Here is an 18,483-nt window from a genome sequence, read left to right on the forward strand (position 1 = left end):
GTCCCGTGTCACCAAAGGGAGAAAAGTATTCATGTTTATATTGGTTTTTAATTTTTAGTTTTATAAACTGGATTTTAAAAAATCTAATAAAAAGCACCCTATCTTACAAACTGTATTCACATGAGTAGACCTAGTAACACCTGAATACAGCTGACTTTACTGGGATTATTCATGTGAGTAAGGATTGGAGAACTGGGCTTAATCTTCTCAATGCATATATTGATAACAAGACCAGAGTTGGTCAACAGAATGCATTTGAGCCTGCTAGTGTTCAAGGGTTTGGCCAGGTGAGGAAGAGAAGTAGCTATAAGCACCATGACAAAAGGACTGATCCTGCAAATCCTTGCTCACAAAAATAATTCTTACTCATATGAGTAATCTCATTGAGTTGAATGGTCCTACTTGCATGAGCAGTTCCTGCTCCTGTGAATTAGGCTTTTTAATAATGCCCCCAAACTCTGACTTAGTGTTATGGAACAGATACTGTTGCCTAAGGTTTCACTAACACTGAAAGGGGGAAATTCTTCATAAGAATTTTCTTGGTGAGCATAGAAATCAAAATGAGAGAGTGAACAAATTGTTCACTGAGACATAAAACCTTGAGTTGTGCAAAGTTTTACACAACAATTTGAAAATTTTAACATACATTTGCCACTTTTGCAACCCCTATTAATAAGAAAAGCCTAACAAGTCGAGAGCTAGGTGGAAAATAAGGATCCAAGTCTGCAACCCTTACTCACATTGAGTAGCACTTATTCAGGTGAGTCAGGTCTTTGGAGTCAATAGGACAATTTGTGAGAGTTAGTTCTACTCAGTGTGAATAAGTATTGCAGAATCAAGCCATAGATAAACTAGAAGAAGGGAGGTCTGGCATGGCTCTGGAATTCTGCATATTTCATCTTTTGGACATTTTTCATTCATTTCATCCACTTGTTTCCTTTATGCTCATTCAAGTACAGACACCTCACACCAGAGTTATGATTTAGGAATGACTCTTCATAGAGAAACCCAACAAGTGATTGTCCTTTTAGCAAGCACAGCTTTAGTACCAGTGCTGTGTTCGGTAGTAGCTGCATGCATTGTGTTCAGCTCTTGGACTAGAAGAGCTCATTATTAAAAAACAAACAAACCACAATAAAGTTTATACTTTACTGGCCTGGGGCCATGCCCATGTGGTAGATGTTCCTAGAATATTAGAGGGCAGAGAGAACTGAGAAGTGGTGAAGACGGGAGAATATGTGTCAACATTTGTGTGGTGATTCGTTGTCTCTGACAAGAAAATGGAGCTATCCTAGACAGTCGTAAGGATGTGTTATGGGCATGGGTTAAAGTAAAAGGAGAGCATTGGGGAGTCCAGCTACCCTCCTCTACTAAAAGCATAGAGAGAGCACTCCACTTCTCTTCATCTTCCTGGATCGGGGAGCTCAGCTACCTCTCATCACTTGTGGGGGCACCAAGGACTCACCACGCATGAGAATCTGAAATGGGAACAGCAGGAAGAGCTGGGGACTGGCTGAGGAAATGGCTGGGTCTTCCACCACTTGAGGGAAGAAACAGCGACACCTGATAAGAGAAGTGATGGCCCCTATCTGTCTCTACTACAGTCAGATCTGCCTTCTCACCAGCCCCCTTCCCTTCCCTCCAGGTTGATAGAGGAAAAAGGAGACCCTGGTTCCCTGCTGCATGGTATGAAGGGGTTAGAAATGGAAACAGCTGGTCCCTCATCAGCTCTCCCTCCATTACAGGAGGACAATATCTCAAGCATAGCAAAATGGCCCTGTCATCTCTTTTATCCCTCCAGGCACTCCACTCTGAGGGGAAGGGCAAAGGGAAGAATGTGGTGCTTAATTTGTAATGAAACAAGTGCGGGGGCTCAAGCAATTAGGTGCCTAGGGCTCAAGCATTTTTTTTTACTTTTATAACTGATGCGGCAAACCCAGAGGAGTCAGGGCTATAAATTGCCAAACCTAGGGGTGCCGGAGCTCAGCCCTGGCACAAATTAAGCATTGGTGTCACAGGATGGAAGTGAGTGGGGAGCAGGGCAGGTGCAATGATATTTTGCGCCCTAGGCGAAACTTGCATCTCATGCCCCCCGCACATTGGTTCATTGAGGGGCAAATCTCAATGAGCCCTTATAGACCCCAGGGGCCAGCTGTGCCCAGGGGCTGCTCCCCACACCAGGTTCCCCCCTCCCTGCCCCCTGAACTCCCCTAGAGGGTGCCCACCCCCCCGCGAGCCCTCCCCACCCTACCCCGGCAGCCCCTGCCCCGAGTCCACTCACTGGCTTTGCCGAGCTTGGGCCACTGCAGCAGCTCGGCAGGGAGGAGCCACCTTCCGGAGGCACCGGAGAGCCAGAGCGTTCCGCTTGTGGTGGTGGCGAGCCCCAGCCATGGAGGAGCCGGCGCGGCGCAGGGGGGCTGGCTCCCGTGCGCCCCCCACCTCCACCCTCACCTAGGGTTACCATATTTCAACAATCAAAAAAGAGGATGGGGGGAGAGCCCTGCCCCATCCACTCCCTCCCACTTCCCACCCCCTGACTGCCCCCCTCAGAACTCCCAACCCCCTCTCCCGCTCCTTGTCCCCTGACTGCCCCCTCCTGGGACCCTTGCCCCAACTGCCCCCCAGAACAACCCCCCTAGCTAAGCCTCCCTGTTCTTTGTCCCCTGACAGCCCCAACCCTTATCCACCCCCCCCACCCCCAGACAGACCCCCGGGACTCCCGTGCCCTATCCAACCACTCCCTGCCCCCTGACAGGACCCCCAGAACTCCCAACCCATCTAACCCCCCTGCTCCCTGTCCCCTGACTGCTCCGATCCCTCTCCACAGCCCCCCCAGAACTCCTGACCCATCCAACCTTCCCCCTGTTCCCTGATTGCCTCCTGGCCGGGACTCCCCTTACCATGCCCATTATGCCAGTCAGAGGCTGGCTCCACGTGGAGGCAAAACATGCTGCCAGGCTGCCGTGCACCCAGCCCCTCCCCCGCAGAGAGCTGAGGCAGCGGGAGGGGCGGTGGCAGCTCACACGCCCAGGAGCCGCAGAAGCCGAGTGTTGTGAGGGGGAAGCCGGGGGACACACGGGGGGCTGCCGTCCGCATGCATCTGCTGCAGCCTACAGGAGCCCCCGGGAGGAGGAGGGCAAAGGGCCGCAGCAGGGGCGGGGGGTGTGGCTGCTCCCCGCTAGCGGCACCACTGCCTTTGCAGGGCTGCTGCCCGCCTGCACCGCGCCAGCTCCTCCATGGCTGGGGCTCACAAGCCGACATTCTGGCTCTCCGGTGCCTCTGGAAGGCGGCTCCTCCCTGCCGATCCGGGGCACCGCTTTTTGGCGCCCCCAACCACGTGGTGCCCTAGGCGACCGCCTAGTTCACCTAGTGGTTGCACCGGCCCTGGTGGGGAGGGAGGAAAGGGCAGCATGGGAGGGAACATAATGAGAAATTGAGAGAATATGAGAGAGAGGAGAAGGGATGCAGAGCAGAGTGATAGATTGAACAAGGAAGGAACAGGTAATCACAGGGAAACTGAAACACTAATGGAACGAGTGGAGTGACATAAAATAAGGAAGAAAAGAAAACTCAAGGGATGCAGTAAGTCACAAGAATATAAACGGTTGTACCCTGTCTTTTGATGCCGAAATGTGCATTATTGTTTGCACTCGATCTCAGGGGAGTGTTTGAAAACAAAGAGGGGGCTTGAGAGAGCTGCATTTTGATAGGAGATGCTCACGGGAACCCAGTATGCTTTGAGATAGGAGAGGGGATAAGCTACTTTGGTTTTACACTGTGGGGGCCTGTGGTTTTGGTGCATGTTTGTTGATGTTTTAATGGAACATAACTTGCCTCTGGTAAGTTAAAATCTCCTGAAATGCAGGAAAATGCATCAGGTATTTCAACATTTTCCAGGGGAAAGACGCAGTGCTTCCTCCATTTTTATTTTTTTGATTTTACATCAGTACAGATCCTCCATCCTGGTCAAGTCTAAATGTTGATATTTGTAGGTATGGGGGTGGGGAGCACTAGGGATGTGCACCCTGCCCCCACAACTCCATACATTACACATACACATACACTTTTGCTTGGCTGGCTAGCGCACCTCCTTGAGGGCAGGAACTCCTTTCAGATACATTTCTTCTCTTGTCCCCATTCTCTTCCCCATGGTCCATCCCGTCACCATAAGATGATGCAACACCGCATCACCACTTGACTTCAAGACCCGTCACGACGACCACCAAAATTGGTGAGCTCCCCCTCCTATTTTGATCTACTTTAACCACTGGCTTTGAAGGAATGAACAGTGGGATATAGGCTATGCTCTACTACATTCTGCACTTATCAGGTTGGACTAGAGAAAGAAAGTGGTGAGTGAGAGAGGGAAGAAGGAAGGGATGGGGATGTGTGCACATATCATTGTAAGAAAGGGGTGGTGGAGGGAAAACGTAATTGAACAATCCAGTAATAATTGATTTGACTCTACTTTGATACCCTCCTGAGCTCTGGCCAGTCTGGTTCCCTGTTAATTCAGCAGATTCCATTGGCATGCCCCCAAACCTCACACAGAGAGTGACATGACATAAACCTTTTGTTTGCACTGGACAGAACAATCATGGCTTTAATTTAGTCAACCCAGTGCAGAATGGAAAAGTGCGCCATATTTATGAATCAATTTTGTCTGGACGTCACTTGAATGGTCTGTGGGATTAGGAGAATTGGCAGCTGCTTCTAGGGTCCATTCTGAATAGGTACATTCCTTCTGTAAACATGATATGAAATCCATACCTGACGCACCTTGTGTGACCTTGGGCAAGTCACTTAACCCATCTAGGCCTGAACTTCACCATCTATAAAAATGGGATTAAGACTGAGCTACCTCACAGGGGAGTTGTGAGGATTAATCACCTTAATTACTATATTGTTCACTATTTAAAGAACTTTGCTCTTTCATAGCACCAGAAATGTCCATGTTTGGTGTTTCCAACTTTTAGATTCCTGATAACTATATTCCAGACCCAGACTCTTGCATTCAGCTATTCTAAATTCCCCATGCAGTCCAAAGATCAGCTTCTCTTAGAGCATCTCTGTATCTTACCCTTTCCTGTCTGTTCACAGGTCTCCTTCCCATTGACCATTCAGGGATCAAAGATATATGTATGTATATATATATTGGGCTAAGCCTAGAGAGATTTTATCATCTGGGTTGGTTTGCAGTCTCCAAAAGCTACTAGAGGAGACTAACCAGATTGAAACACTGCTTGTAATGAAAGATGGGCCAACGTCTCAAAGTTTGGATCCAGATCTATGTTTGGGTCCAAACTTCCCCAGAGTTTAGTTGCATGTATGGAGGTGAGAGTGAGAGGTTCTAGAGCCAGTGTTCAGGCCCATCTCTACTATTAATGAGTCTGAGACAGAAATTTGAAGCACTGCATTTCCACCCAACAGCCTCCACCACTGCCACTGGGGAACCTGCTCTTATATTCAGTCCACTCTGGCCAGGACTCATTATATAGTAAAGAAGGGGGGAAATGTCTGGCAATAATTTATTCACCCCCCTTCACTAGGACGACAGTTAACGATCTTCAACACCCAGGCGCAAATAGCCATTGGAGGGAAGGACAGAGGGCGTCCCTTCCAAGGCCAGCTCTCCGGTCTCTATTACAATGGCTTGAAAGTGCTGAACATGGCAGCAGAGAACAACCCCAATATTAAAATCAACGGAAGTGTCCGGCTGGTTGGAGAAGTCCCGTCCATCCTTGGAACAACACCCACAACCTCCATGCCACCAGAAATGTCTACCACAGTCATGGAAACCACCACAACCATGGCCACCACAACTACCCGAAAAAACCGCTCCCCACCCAGCATCCAGGTGAGCCATTTGATCAGATTTTTATTTATATGTCCTTGTTTAGTTAACCTGTTAGTTAAGCCCCTTGGACCAAATTCTGCACTGAGTTATAGGCCATATAACTCTGTTGACTTTCATGAGGTTGTACAGAGTAAAAACCAACACAGAAATGGGCTCCTTTCTGCTTTGGTGAACTAACAGAAACTTCTGAATTATTACTGGGTATCATGTAACAGTGAGTACAAATTCTACTGTCAGACTGGTGCAACTCTATTTATACCAGCGACGCTGCAGCAGTGTAGATGAGAATATGATTTGGGCCATGTTGTCTCCAAGTTGATGTGTGGGGAAAAAAATTACACTTAAAGGAATTTCAAAAGCCTAATGGGATGTGAATAGATTATTGTTTATTATTATTGCCATAGGTATTGCTGCAGTGGTGAAGTTCTTAATGTGGAAAAAAGCAAATGATTATAGCATTCAGAGCGAGACATTCATGCTAATCTTACAGCATTCTATTAGATAATGTGAAAGGGGCACTGTCAGATCAATTTCCTGCAGAATTTAGGTGTTGTAGAAACAAGCTTTTCTAAACTCCGTGACCCACAGAATCCTTTCTCATAAAATTTGAGTTTAAAAAAATCCACTGGAAACTGTTTTTTGTTCAGATTTAACTGTCCTGATGTAGTGTTTGTAACCCAAAAAATTGCAGCAATTTTGTTCTTGTGTCAGAGCCTGAGTGTGGAATGGATTAGAAACTGATGAACAGTCTTGTTTGCTCATGGTCTGACTCTACACTGAGTAAACGGTAAAATGTAAACAACCAACACTGATGTTGAAAAGTGAATTAGATTTTTATGAATTCTTTCAGTAATCTATGATGATGTTAATAACACAGGTAAGGGAATTTAGCTTTATACTATATATGGGGCCAGACCCACAGCAGATGAAAATAACATATTTCCATTGACTTCAGCTGTGCAAAACCAATTTACACTGGCTAAGAATCTGGCCCGTGATTTTAACGAGAGTGTTTGATTAGCGAAAGGAGTGAGGTAGGTGTGTTATTGTCCAAACAGATAATATCCTACACTGATTACACCTGCTTCTTTGAGACAGCTTTCCTTGGGCATTAATGTTGGTGGGTTTTGGGAAATGCAGGTTTAATGAAATCCAGGGCTGTCGGAACTGGTGATATAATATCCCCTGCTTTCTCTAACTGATTCAGAAGGTTTAATCAATGACTGGTTATTCTTTCGTCTATATTTTCATTCTCTTAATTTTTCATCTAATCTTGGTCATGTATGATGAGAAAACATGAAAATCATCTACTTACCTATGCTGGAAGTATTATCTTTGCAGTGGCATTTACTCCTATTCAATTAAAAGTGATTAAACCCAAGCTCAGGCTTAACACTGTACCGGCCCCCTTGGCATTCTAGAAATCCAGGCAGCAGCAGGTTGGTGGATTAATTGAGTTATTAGCCTCAAACACTGGTGCATGAAATATAAAGTCTCAACTACATGAGGGGAAATTATCCCAAGTCTAGTTGATGTTTGTTGTAAATTGTGAAGGAATTAGGACTCTCTCTTCTCTGTGTCTAGCTCTAATTTTAAAGGAAGGCTTTGTATGATTTCATGTCCAGGAGAGTAACGTCTGTGCTCAGTTACTGTGCTCCAGTGGAGATCTGCCATAATTTATGGACCTCAGTTGAATTATACAGATTTACATCAGCATAACTGAGGTCAGAATTGGACTTTATGTGAGTTGAGCAGAGATGGAAACAATCCTACCCCACTTGAAGGAGAAATATCCCAGAAAGCTGCCTGCCTAATCTACACCACAGTTCACTAGGCCAGTTGAGACCACTGTGTGCTGAAAAGGCATCAAGGAGATTTAATAAAGTGTGGAAATGCCTCTAAAAGATGGTTAAAGCAGTGATTTCCTGGGTACACACGTACCACAACAAATGGCCTCATCTTTGCTGTTATTAAAGCAATAACTCTTGACACTTCACTCAACCCACTGAAAGGAAGATAAAAGTCAATATGTACTTCTATTACATTCAGGAGCAGGCCAGTTTATTGCTATCATGGCACAAGATGGCTCTCCTTTTCCCCACTTTGGGCAGAGTTGTTTGGTTCTGTCAGCTTAAGTTGTGTTATTTGTGTGGCGAGGGTGGGGAGAAATACTCCTCTTCTACTTGGGCCGCATCTCCAGCTGTAGTTTTCAGCAGCTCCAGCTGTGGTTTTCGGATGCCTTGTGGTAATTATGACTCACAAGTCTCATCATTAGTGCTGGCAAATTTGGCAGCACCACGAACAACCACAGAGACAAGAGATGGAAAAGATCTAAGAAAGCAAATTCATTCTTCAACTAGGGTAAGATAGAGCCACCTGAGAGAACACATTAGCACTGAGGTACTACATTGACAAGCCCAGTATAAAAACGAAGATAGCTACAAAGTTGCTACACTTGCTATTAGGTATGGGGCTTCTGTCCTGATTGTAGTATTCATTTTCCTATTTAAGTAATTGAAAAACCTTCATTTCACAATGTATCTGAAGCTGCTGCAGAATTTCCAGTCTAACATAGAGCGCTGCCAAATCCAAGGAACTTGTGGCAGTATTTAAGTCCAACTTGCCATGTAGTATATAGGGGCTTGACAGTTGCTAAGATATCATCTACTCCTAATGCCACACCTAGATGGTCCCTTTGCTCAATTACTTAGAGTATGACTACAAGTGTTTTCATGTGTGGTTCATCTAAAGGGCCTAGGAAATCTGGAAAGATCTTTAAAACTAGAGAGAGAGTGAGAGACCCACAGTCACACTTCTCAATCTGTAAAGGGCCAGGCATGGAATACAATGTGGAATCAGTAGCCAACATGATTGACATGGGAAAATCATGTTACTGGAAGCATCATGTGTGAAAGATTTCTTTTAGCATCAGTGATGTCTATAACTTCACCTTTATGATTAAGCATTTTTGATGTCAATAATTTATGTCAGTGGATGTGAGATGAGTGTGGGATAGAGAGGACAGTGCGGGTCTGTAGTGAGGAACAGTTGAGATGTGTGCCCAGAATGCATTGGCGAGTCTATACTTAATGCTACTAAGAAATGCAATGACCCTTGTCCATTACAATGGAGCTTTGAAGGAAGATGTATTTCACCTCCCAGAATTGTGCTTTCCTGCTAATTGAAAACCAGAGCTGGGGAAAGGAGTTTTGTTTCTTTATTTGTTTCAAAGCAGTTAATACAGGATTTTTCTATCCAGATAACTAAGCTGTGTCTGGCGATCCTGAGTCCAAATGCTGTTTTGACCTTTTCACACACAGGTTTTGCACTGCGTTCAAGCACAGGTCTGTTTAGAAGTGACGTGTGTTATATTAAATTACACTTGCAGACTGCAGGGCCCTGACACACTAGGCCCTCCTATATTAATAATATCCTCTCTGGGAGCGCCGCTTCCCCACGCTACCACAAAGGGCAGAGAGGCAAGCAGCTGTCTCTTGCTTAAGGTGAGTCGCTTGGAGTGCAGACTATTTTTATGAGAGTGTCATGACATTGTCTCATGTCAGGAGGCACATTATTTCTAGAAGGTATGTTCTTAGTTAGAAGTCTTGTTTCTAGTGTTGAAGTCTTTGAACCCCACCGACCTCCCTACCTAATTTTGGAAAGGGCTGGAGTTTACATGAAAGAACTCTGTGGATTTGAGAGATTTCTATTCTGTCTGAAAATGTGCTTAGCTAGAGGTGGCCTTCATTTTCCTGGCTTTTGCTGCCAACCTGGCTACTATAAACTGATAGTTACCAGCTTGGGGCTTATTGAGTGAGTTGCCACTTCAAATAACATCGGAGAAGACCTTCACTATGTGACCCTGGTCTGTGTGTTCCATCCAGGACAGGTCTAGAATCACTAGTAAGACCAGCCCTAAAGTCCTTACTCAGGCAAAAGTCCTTTTGAAGACAAGTACTGGGTAAGGATCTCAGGATTGGACTCCATGGAACACTTACCCAGGACCAATAAACACAGTGTGTTTAGTGACCATTTAGATCTAAGTGTAAGGAGAAAAATGGTATCACCTGGATTGGTCTGTCTCAACCCTGCCTCAGGTGTAGTTCCATGGATACAGATAGTAAGAAAAAATACGTATGTGAGTAAAGATTACATCATTCGTAATAAGGAGAAAGTATTGCCTTGTTATTAAGGCATATTATATACAAGGAATCAAGAAGTCTGTGCTCTGCTGCAGACATACTGTATGACCGGTGCAAGTCTCTGTGTCTCGGTTTCCCTATTTTTAAAATGAGAATAACGAGACTCTCCTGCCTCGCAGGAATAGCTGGGAGACTAAATTAATTGTTTGTGCGAGCTTTCAAGAATGGTGCTGAGTGCCAGAAAATGCCAACAAATAACATATAATACTGGAAGGTGCTTGCAGAAAGTTCTATATAAACAATGCAAAGCAGGGGGAGGAAGACTGTCCATTATACATGTCAAGAGTCCATCTGCACTGGCTCAGCAAAGGGCCTCTCTGGAGCATAGTCTTTTACTCTAACCACTAGTCTACACAGCTTCTTAGGAACATTTTCTTTAGGTTCAGTGCTCCTTTAATCTTGATTAACGTCCTTCCATAATGTGTGGCTCTGGGGCTGAATCTTGCCTCATACAGCTCGCAAAAGAGAAAAGCACAGAAGATTTGTCAGTCTAATTAGACTTTAACTGTCAGCTGGGAAAAATACATTTGTCTCCTTTTTGCTTTAGCATAGGTACTACTTTCTTTTGCCCTCTTAGATAATAATTTTGGGGGAAGGAAATTGGCCTCTAATTTCCTCTTTGCTTGTTATGAGTCTCTAATGAATAAAGAGCTTGGTGGGGCTGCACTTTAAAGACTGACTTCACTGGCCTATTTGTACTGCAGGAAATTAGGCAGCTTGTTTTTATCCCTGCTTTCCTTCTCTTTCCTCGACTTTTTTTTTCAATGCAAAAAGACTAAAGCTTCCAAAACTTGTCCTATTTCAGTGATGGAACCTTCCCTTTCTCTCCTATGTCCTCCTGGAGTAAAGGGATAGACTTATTGCATGGATGCAGAACAGCCCACCAAGCCTTGTTTACTCACTCTAGCTGATAACTGCTCCAACTAGGCCAGATGCTGAGGGGTTTGGGGCAGAGAAGGAAGGCAGCAGTTAGGAGCCGATAATCCAGAAAGTTTCCATGCAAGCCACTTTTCTGTATGGATTAACAAGCGACTAATATAATAATACCAAACGATAACCAGATACCTTGTGCAGGAATAGCTTCATGCACTACTGAATGGCACCAGCTCTGGGGTGGAATGTGGCAGCTGCTAATAGTAAACAGCAATGATACGCAATAATGCTTAGGACAGAAAATGAATAAAAACACTTCCCAGTTTAGACTGAGTAGTGAATTGAGAGAGGTAGAATATAATATTTTCCATGTTATGGACAGAACATTCAGATTAACATTCCTAAAGTGCCATCAGATTTTTTTAAGAGGTCAGGATCTCATTCTGACATCTGCTCTAAAAGATGGCACTTTCAGGAGTGCAGCACTTATTATGGCATGGTGACGTATGGGGTGAATACGCAAACAAATTGCTACTTATTGAACCATTAGTATTTTCTGGGTTAAATTTGGAGGTCCACCATCCAACTACTGACCAGACCTGATCCTAGAGAAACTGAATCCAGGCTCTGTTTGTACGAGGAGCCATAGCACTAACACAGAAATGGGTTGCATATGGCAACCAGTTCTGTCTGTCTTCCTACCTACCTACCCTATCTAAAGTTTGTTACTGAGCACTTACTGGAATGATCAATGTCTGCTATGAGTGGAGTCCATGGAGTATCATGATTCCAGTGGAATTACTGAGTGAATGGTCAGAGCATAGCGTGGATCTCACAAATTGCTGTGCAGTGTTTCTCAGTAAATAGCTCTCGCTCAGTCTTTGGATAGTGTGCATTCAGGTGGCAGCACTGAAAGGTGCGAGTGCTGACTCTCTTCGCTCACTTAGCATCTGTGAGTTTTGTTGGAATCTATATTTTCTTGAGAACTTCGTTGATCAAATATTGAGTCAAGGGCCTGAGCACTTCCAGCTACAGGGGCCAGACATGAACATCTCCAACTCTCATAAAGCGGCAGATCTGAGCAGACATTGGGACTGGCAACAGCGCTTGAGCTTTACTTTGGCTTTTACTAAATTCTGTTCTCAGTGACACCCCTGGAATGTGTAATTGAGGGCACAATTTGGTGCGGTGTATGAAAACATGAACTATCTACATTTTTCATTTTTTGAAACTTTTCTGGCTGGGAATTTTTCAGTTTTGGGCCACAATTTTTTTATTTTTTTTTTAAATCAACGCTTTCAGTGGAAACCTCTCCCCACTGCCACCTGTGTTTTCTGACCAGTTCTAATAAACAGATACTTTGTGTGGATGCAATAGATCTACCGTCAAAAGATAAATCTGTAGGTACCATAGATATGCAGGGTCAAATTACCCAAGAAACATCCTAAATTCCAGTCAGTGTGCACCCTTATGTGGGCCTGAATTTCTATATTTGTGCACTCAAAGGCATCTGGTATTTGCACTTGCAGACAGGAGCGCTTGTAAACCATGTGGGTGCAACTTGGGAGACTACTTTCAAAATTTGGCTTGTATGTAAATAGATATGATAGCTAGATATTGTAAACTGGCACAGATTTCATTACTGGCCATGCTAAATGAATAGAAATAAAGTTTTGTTTTTCCAAGACAGCTGTACAATGACAGGATACAACAAAAGATAATTTGGAATAAATGTCTGCTTAGAAATAAATAAAGTAGAATTGATGATTACAGCTCAGATATAGTCAGAGGATTGGCTCACATTTTTCTTAATGCACACGTGCTCTCTTTGGTATTTATACACCACAGGGAAATGGCTGGGAGCTGCAGACGTACAGGGCAGATATTTCCATTTTGTTTTGTTACAAGACTGGCTGAGAGGTGGGAATATGTCTCTTACTATTCCCGGCTCACATTGGGATGATGGCATGGAAATTAGAAACCCGTCCAAGCTGTTATGACAACCCCACTTTCTGAAACCATTTAATTAATGCCTTGGGGTTTCTTTAGAGAAATGGTGCGGTTAGTTAACACAAACATAAAGGTTCCCACCAGTTTCTTTTTCATCTGTGAGATGAGATGTCAGTGAGTTGTGAGCCACAGCTGCCGCAGTAAGCTCTTGTTGCTGTTAGTGATCAGTGAAAGTGGCTTGATGAGACCTGACACACCGACCTGTTTACAACCAACCCTTTCTCTTCTCATTAGCATATTCTACAAGTAGGTGGGATGCTATACATGGGATGCTGTTCATAGGGGATCATGAATTATTTGTATCCCCCGCCCCACGAAATATGTATTTATTTTGACACCATTTCCATGGAAAAGTAGAGCCCAAAGGGTCAGGCCATGGATTCCAACCATCCATGTACTGTGCAGGATGTGAATGTTTCCCTTCAGTGTTCAGGTCACCTTTTTGGAGCAAGTGAAATGCATCTTCTCTCAGTCTGGTCTGGCAGGTGTTCACCTTTAAAATAACTGGCAGGCGGCGATCTTCCATCTGTGTCAGTGCGGCCTGCAGTGCCCAGTACTGGGGCTAAAGGGTGCTGTGTGGCAAGTGTTGCTGTCTTTCAGATTTGAATAGAATTGCCTGAAGAAGTTGCTCTGGAGAGAGACGGAGAACTTTGTGGGCAAAGCAAGGGCCACCTCCAGACATGCTGGCAGCACAGGTGAAATCATGAAGTGGAGGGTAGAATAAGGCAAAGATGGGAGCACTCGTATTATTGAGTGGAGTGCAGAGAGCAAGATGGGAGAAGGAGTGCTGAGAAGCAGGCAAGGATGAGAGCCCAAAGGGTCTTGTATCTGCAAATGGGGGGCTGCATTTCATGTGGGAAGAGAGAGATGAGGTGTGACATGGCCGGGCATGGTAGGAGGAAGGTGCTTTTAGCAGCTGTGTTTTGGAGAGACTGCAGGTGCGGGAGATTCTTTACCTCTACTGGTTTCAGAGTAACAGCCGTATTAGTCTGTATTCGCAAAAAGAAAAGGAGGACTTGTGGCACCTTAGAGACTAACCAATTTATTTGAGCATAAGCTTTCGTGAGCTACAGCTCACGTTATCGGATGCATACTGTGGAAACGGAAGAAGACATTATATACACAGAGACCATGAAACAATACCTCCTCCCATCCCACTCTCCTGCTGGTAATAGCTTATCTAAAGTGATCACTCTCCTTACAGTGTGTATGATAATCAAGGTGGGCCATTTCCAGCACAAATCCAGGGTTTAACAAGAACGTCGGGGGGCGGGAGGGGGTTGGAAAAAACAAGGGGAAATAGGTTACCTTGCATAATGACTTAGCCACTCCCAGTCTCTATTCAAGCCTAAGATAATTGTATCCAATTTGCAAATGAATTCCAATTCCACAGTCTCTCGCTGGAGTCTGGTTTTGAAGTTTTTTTGTTGTAATATCGCAACTTTCATGTCTGTAATCGCGTGAGCAGAGAGATTGAAGTGTTCTCCGACTGGTTTATGAATGTTATAATTCTTGACATCTGATTTGTGTCCATTTATTCTTTTACGTAGAGACTGTCCAGTTTGACCAATGTACATGGCAGAGGGGCATTGCTGGCACATGATGGCATATATCACATTGGTTGATGTGCAGGTGAACGAGCCTCTGATAGTGTGGCTGATGTTATTAGGCCCTGTGATGGTGTTCCCTGAATAGATATATGGGCACAGTTGGCAACAGGCTTTGTTGCAAGGATAGGTTCCTGGGTTAGTGGTTCTGTTGTGTGGTATGTGGTTGTTGGTGAGTATTTGCTTCAGGTTGGGGGGCTGTCTGTAGGCAAGGACTGGCCTGTCTCCCAAGATTTGTGAGAGTGCTGGGTCATCCTTCAGGATAGGTTGTAGATCCTTAATAATGCGTTGGAGAGGTTTTAGTTGGGGGCTGAAGATGACGGCTAGTGGTGTTCTGTTATTTTCTTTGTTAGGCCTGTCCTGTAGTAGGTGACTTCTGGGAACTCTTCTGGCTCTATCAATCTGTTTCTTCATTTCAGCAGGTGGGTATTGTAGTTGTAAGAATGCTTGATAGAGATCTTGTAGGTGTTTGTCTCTGTCTGAGGGATTGGACCAAATGTGGTTGTATCGCCTGTTGCCAACTGTGCCCATATATCTATTCAGGGGACACCATCACAGGGCCTAATAACATCAGCCACACTATCAGAGGCTCGTTCACCTGCACATCCACCAATGTGATATATGCCATCATGTGCCAGCAATGCCCCTCTGCCATGTACACTGGTCAGACCGGACAGTCTCTACGTAAAAGAATAAATGGACACAAATCAGATGTCAAGAATTATAACATTCATAAACCAGTCGGAGAACACTTCAATCTCTCTGCTCACGCGATTACAGACATGAAGGTCTCTATCTTAAAACAAAAAAACTTCAAATCCAGACTCCAGCGAGAAACTGTTGAATTGGAATTCATTTGCAAATTGGATACAATTAACTTAGGCTTGAATAGAGACTGGGAGTGGCTAAGTCATTATGCAAGGTAACCCCTATTTCCCCTTGTTTTTTCCTAACCCCCCTCCCGCCCCCCCGATGTTCTTGTTAAACCCTGGATTTGTGCTGGAAATGGCCCACCTTGATTATCATACACATTGTAAGGAGAGTGGTCACTTTAGATAAGCTATTACCAGCAGGAGAGTGGGTTTGTGTGTGGGGGAGGGGAGGCGAGAAAACCTGGATTTGTGCTGGAAATGGTCCAACTTGATTATCATACACGTTGTAAGGAGAGTGATCGCTTTAGATAAGCTATTGCCAGCAAGAGAGTGAGTTGGGGGGAGGTATTTTTTCATGCTTTGTGTGTATAAAAGATCTTCTACACTTTCCACAGTATGCATCCGATGAAGTGAGCTGTAGCTCACGAAAGCTTATGCTCAGATAAATTGGTTAGTCTCTAAGATGCCACAAGTACTCCTTTTCTTTTTACCTGCACTGTTTTGCAACCCTTCTACTCAAAGTCTTACGCCCAGCCCCCTCTTTGGAAGAAGTGTAGCTGAGGGACCATAACACTCAGATCTGAAGCAAAAGCTCCTGCCACCATGCTCCAGATCTGAGAAGAGAAACACTTTTATCCAAACTGGCCCAGACTCATCAAAATACAAGACCTGTTTTCAGTGGGGAGGGCTGAGACCCCACAGCTCCTTCTGCTTCAGCTATGACTGAATCAGGCTTGCCTGTGCTGACAGACACCTCCCCTAGGGTCATCCAAGCCCCTGCAGGATCCCCAGGCAGTTCAGTTCCCATACAACCAGCAGACCTTGTCACAGAGGGGATGACATCCTTGAAGCTTCTGGCAACCAGTCCTGGCAGAGAGGAAAAAAACCATGGTGCTATCTGTCTCTCCCTTCCCATGTACATGAGACCTCCTACCCATACGGCAGATTGAGAACATATATAAATAAATACAAACTAGGTAAGATTTAACTTGTCATAATATTTATCCCCTTTTATGAAAGGTGACCTCCTAGGTGAGCAGAAGGACAGGAGTGATTTTAATCCGCAATAACAATGGGAAACCAGTCCTGATCGACTCCCGCAGTATAGATATATAAAATGACAGATTATTCTGCTGCTGTCTCCCACCTCCCACCCAAACATGTGCATACACACATCATAACACACAGGAAAATTCTGATTGGTCTTTATCTCCCAGCTGCTGCCCTAATGATTAATGCTGCTATCACTGGGTGACTGTCGAATGAGGGGAGACAGGGAGGGAGGAAGGAGCAGGAAATATATATTTCTGAGACTCTTTATTGTTATCAGCATTATTACTATTATTCCTTTAATATATTTTTCCTCCTCTTGGAAGAGCTTAATCTATTGGACGAGTAGGGGATGTTGACAGGTGACAGTGGATTTGATGGCGAGAAGATTGATGGGACAGTCAAGGGCAAAGATGGAAAGCAGCAAAGTTGCAGGAGGCAAGCTACCATGGCTCAGCTTTTAGAAGGTTTAGAGAGAGAAGCTGTGTGGTCTACTGGACTGAATATGGGTTTCTGAATTTTAATCCCAGCTCTTTCACTATAGGACCATGGGCAAGTCACTACCCTGCTTTGTATCTCGGTATCCCTGTCTGTAAAACAGGGATAGTGTCGCTGACCGGTCTCACAGGCAAGGTTGTAGGCGGTATTTTGTGCAGTGCTTTGAAAATACCACTGCATTTTCAGTTGAATACTGCATTCTCCTTCACTTCCTGGCCTAAATTCTTGTATAGTGTCACTGTGAGCCCTCCAACTGCTGCTCTCTGTAGTTTCTGGCTTTGATCCCACAAGCCTTGTGCTATGCTCAACAGAGAGCTTAACGCGTGTGTCTTGGCCAATGTGAATGGAGGCTATATGTGGATACAAGTCAGAGAAGCGTGAGGCATCTCCTCTGCATTTAGTGGGAGTCAGAAGCTGACTTGATTGCCCTGGACTCAGGAGACATTGTAGTAACAGGAGGAGTGACTGTGCAGTAATTCCTGTTGCTTGCAAGGGAGCGGCCCCGTCTTTATCCTGAAATAAGCTTTGTTATTACGCATTAACTATGTAATTATGTGTATGATGGTTCATGTTCGGGATCCAGTAGCATGACCAGTGTCTTTGGATCAGGTTCTCAGTGCCCTTCCTCTCAATTGGTGGGGCTCAGCAGGCTTTGCTGGTAGGAATTTATTTCCTGAAGCCCATTCTTGCAATGATGGATTCCAGGCATCAAAGGCTGCCAGGAGGATTAGGAAGGTAATTCAGAGCTTTTGTCAGGGAGCAAGGGGAGGGGGGCAGGTGAAAGCAGGGCAATATCATCTCCTTCCATAAGCAACTCACAAATGAAATAGACTAGAGGATGTAAATAACAGTTTACAACACCAAGGATCATTTTAAAGGCAGAGGGAAGTAAAGAAACAGACCAGCTGTCTCTCTGCCTCTGTCAAGCTTGGTCGCTTTGAATTTACTGAGCACTTTTCTCCCATTCAAATCCCATTTAAACACTGCAGTAGCTGAAGGTCATTCTTTTAAAAACTGAGTTTTCCATCTTCTCTGGTTGTAAACTGTTTTTATCCAGCTTTGCTGTTCTTTTCAGATTTGAGAGAGACATCTTCTATGGTGGCGATGAAAGATGACTGTGGTTAAACAGTGTCTTATTTCATGTCTTCCAAAGGGGCATTACAGAGAAGTCGGGGGAGTGATTACAATTATACAAAGTGACAGTGAGGCTGCACCTGCAGAACTGAACTTACTGCATCTGTCGGTTGCACCCCCCACTGTAGCATCTCCAAGCTCTCCAGCTTGGGAACCCTTGCCTCTGTTAGGGTGGGCGAATTCAGACAGAAGTCCACGGAAGAGACAGGGAACTGTTAACACACAACGCTTTCATATTCTGCCTGGAAACCAGACACAGACTTATTAGTGAAAGGCTGAGCTATAAGACGGGAGAACCCGCTGGCCCAGCAAACTTTTGCTCACATCAGTAGATTTTACTTGCTGACTAATCCCATTGACTTCAATAAAGTTCAGATATG

At 44.7% G+C, this 18,483-nt stretch overlaps 1 protein-coding gene and 1 long non-coding RNA gene across 7 annotated transcripts in view; one reads left to right on the top strand and one right to left on the bottom strand.

Annotated features, from left to right (window-relative positions):
* Window positions 1-18,483, top strand: part of NRXN3 (neurexin 3) — a 1,403,073-nt gene that overhangs the window by 1,256,516 nt on the left and 128,074 nt on the right. For 5 of the 6 annotated variants that reach the window (XM_084630167.1, XM_084630168.1, XM_084630170.1 and 2 more), the window contains one exon: window positions 5,550-5,857. In XM_084630167.1, the coding sequence (XP_084486293.1) occupies window positions 5,550-5,857 (308 nt within the window). Of the gene's footprint in view, window positions 1-4,171; window positions 4,232-5,549; window positions 5,858-18,483 lie in introns of all 6 variants that reach the window. The other variant, XM_084630166.1, reaches the window with a different exon arrangement.
* On the bottom strand, window positions 1,163-3,058 carry LOC311521691. The gene is made up of 3 exons (XR_014711952.1): window positions 2,901-3,058; window positions 2,282-2,451; window positions 1,163-1,478 (listed from the first exon to the last, which is right to left on the bottom strand). It is a non-coding gene; the product is annotated as an uncharacterized lncRNA (long non-coding RNA).

The sequence above is a fragment of the Lepidochelys olivacea genome, assembly GCF_965140295.1.
Source record: "Lepidochelys olivacea isolate rLepOli2 genome assembly, chromosome: 6".
Lineage (NCBI taxonomy): Eukaryota > Metazoa > Chordata > Testudines > Cheloniidae > Lepidochelys > Lepidochelys olivacea.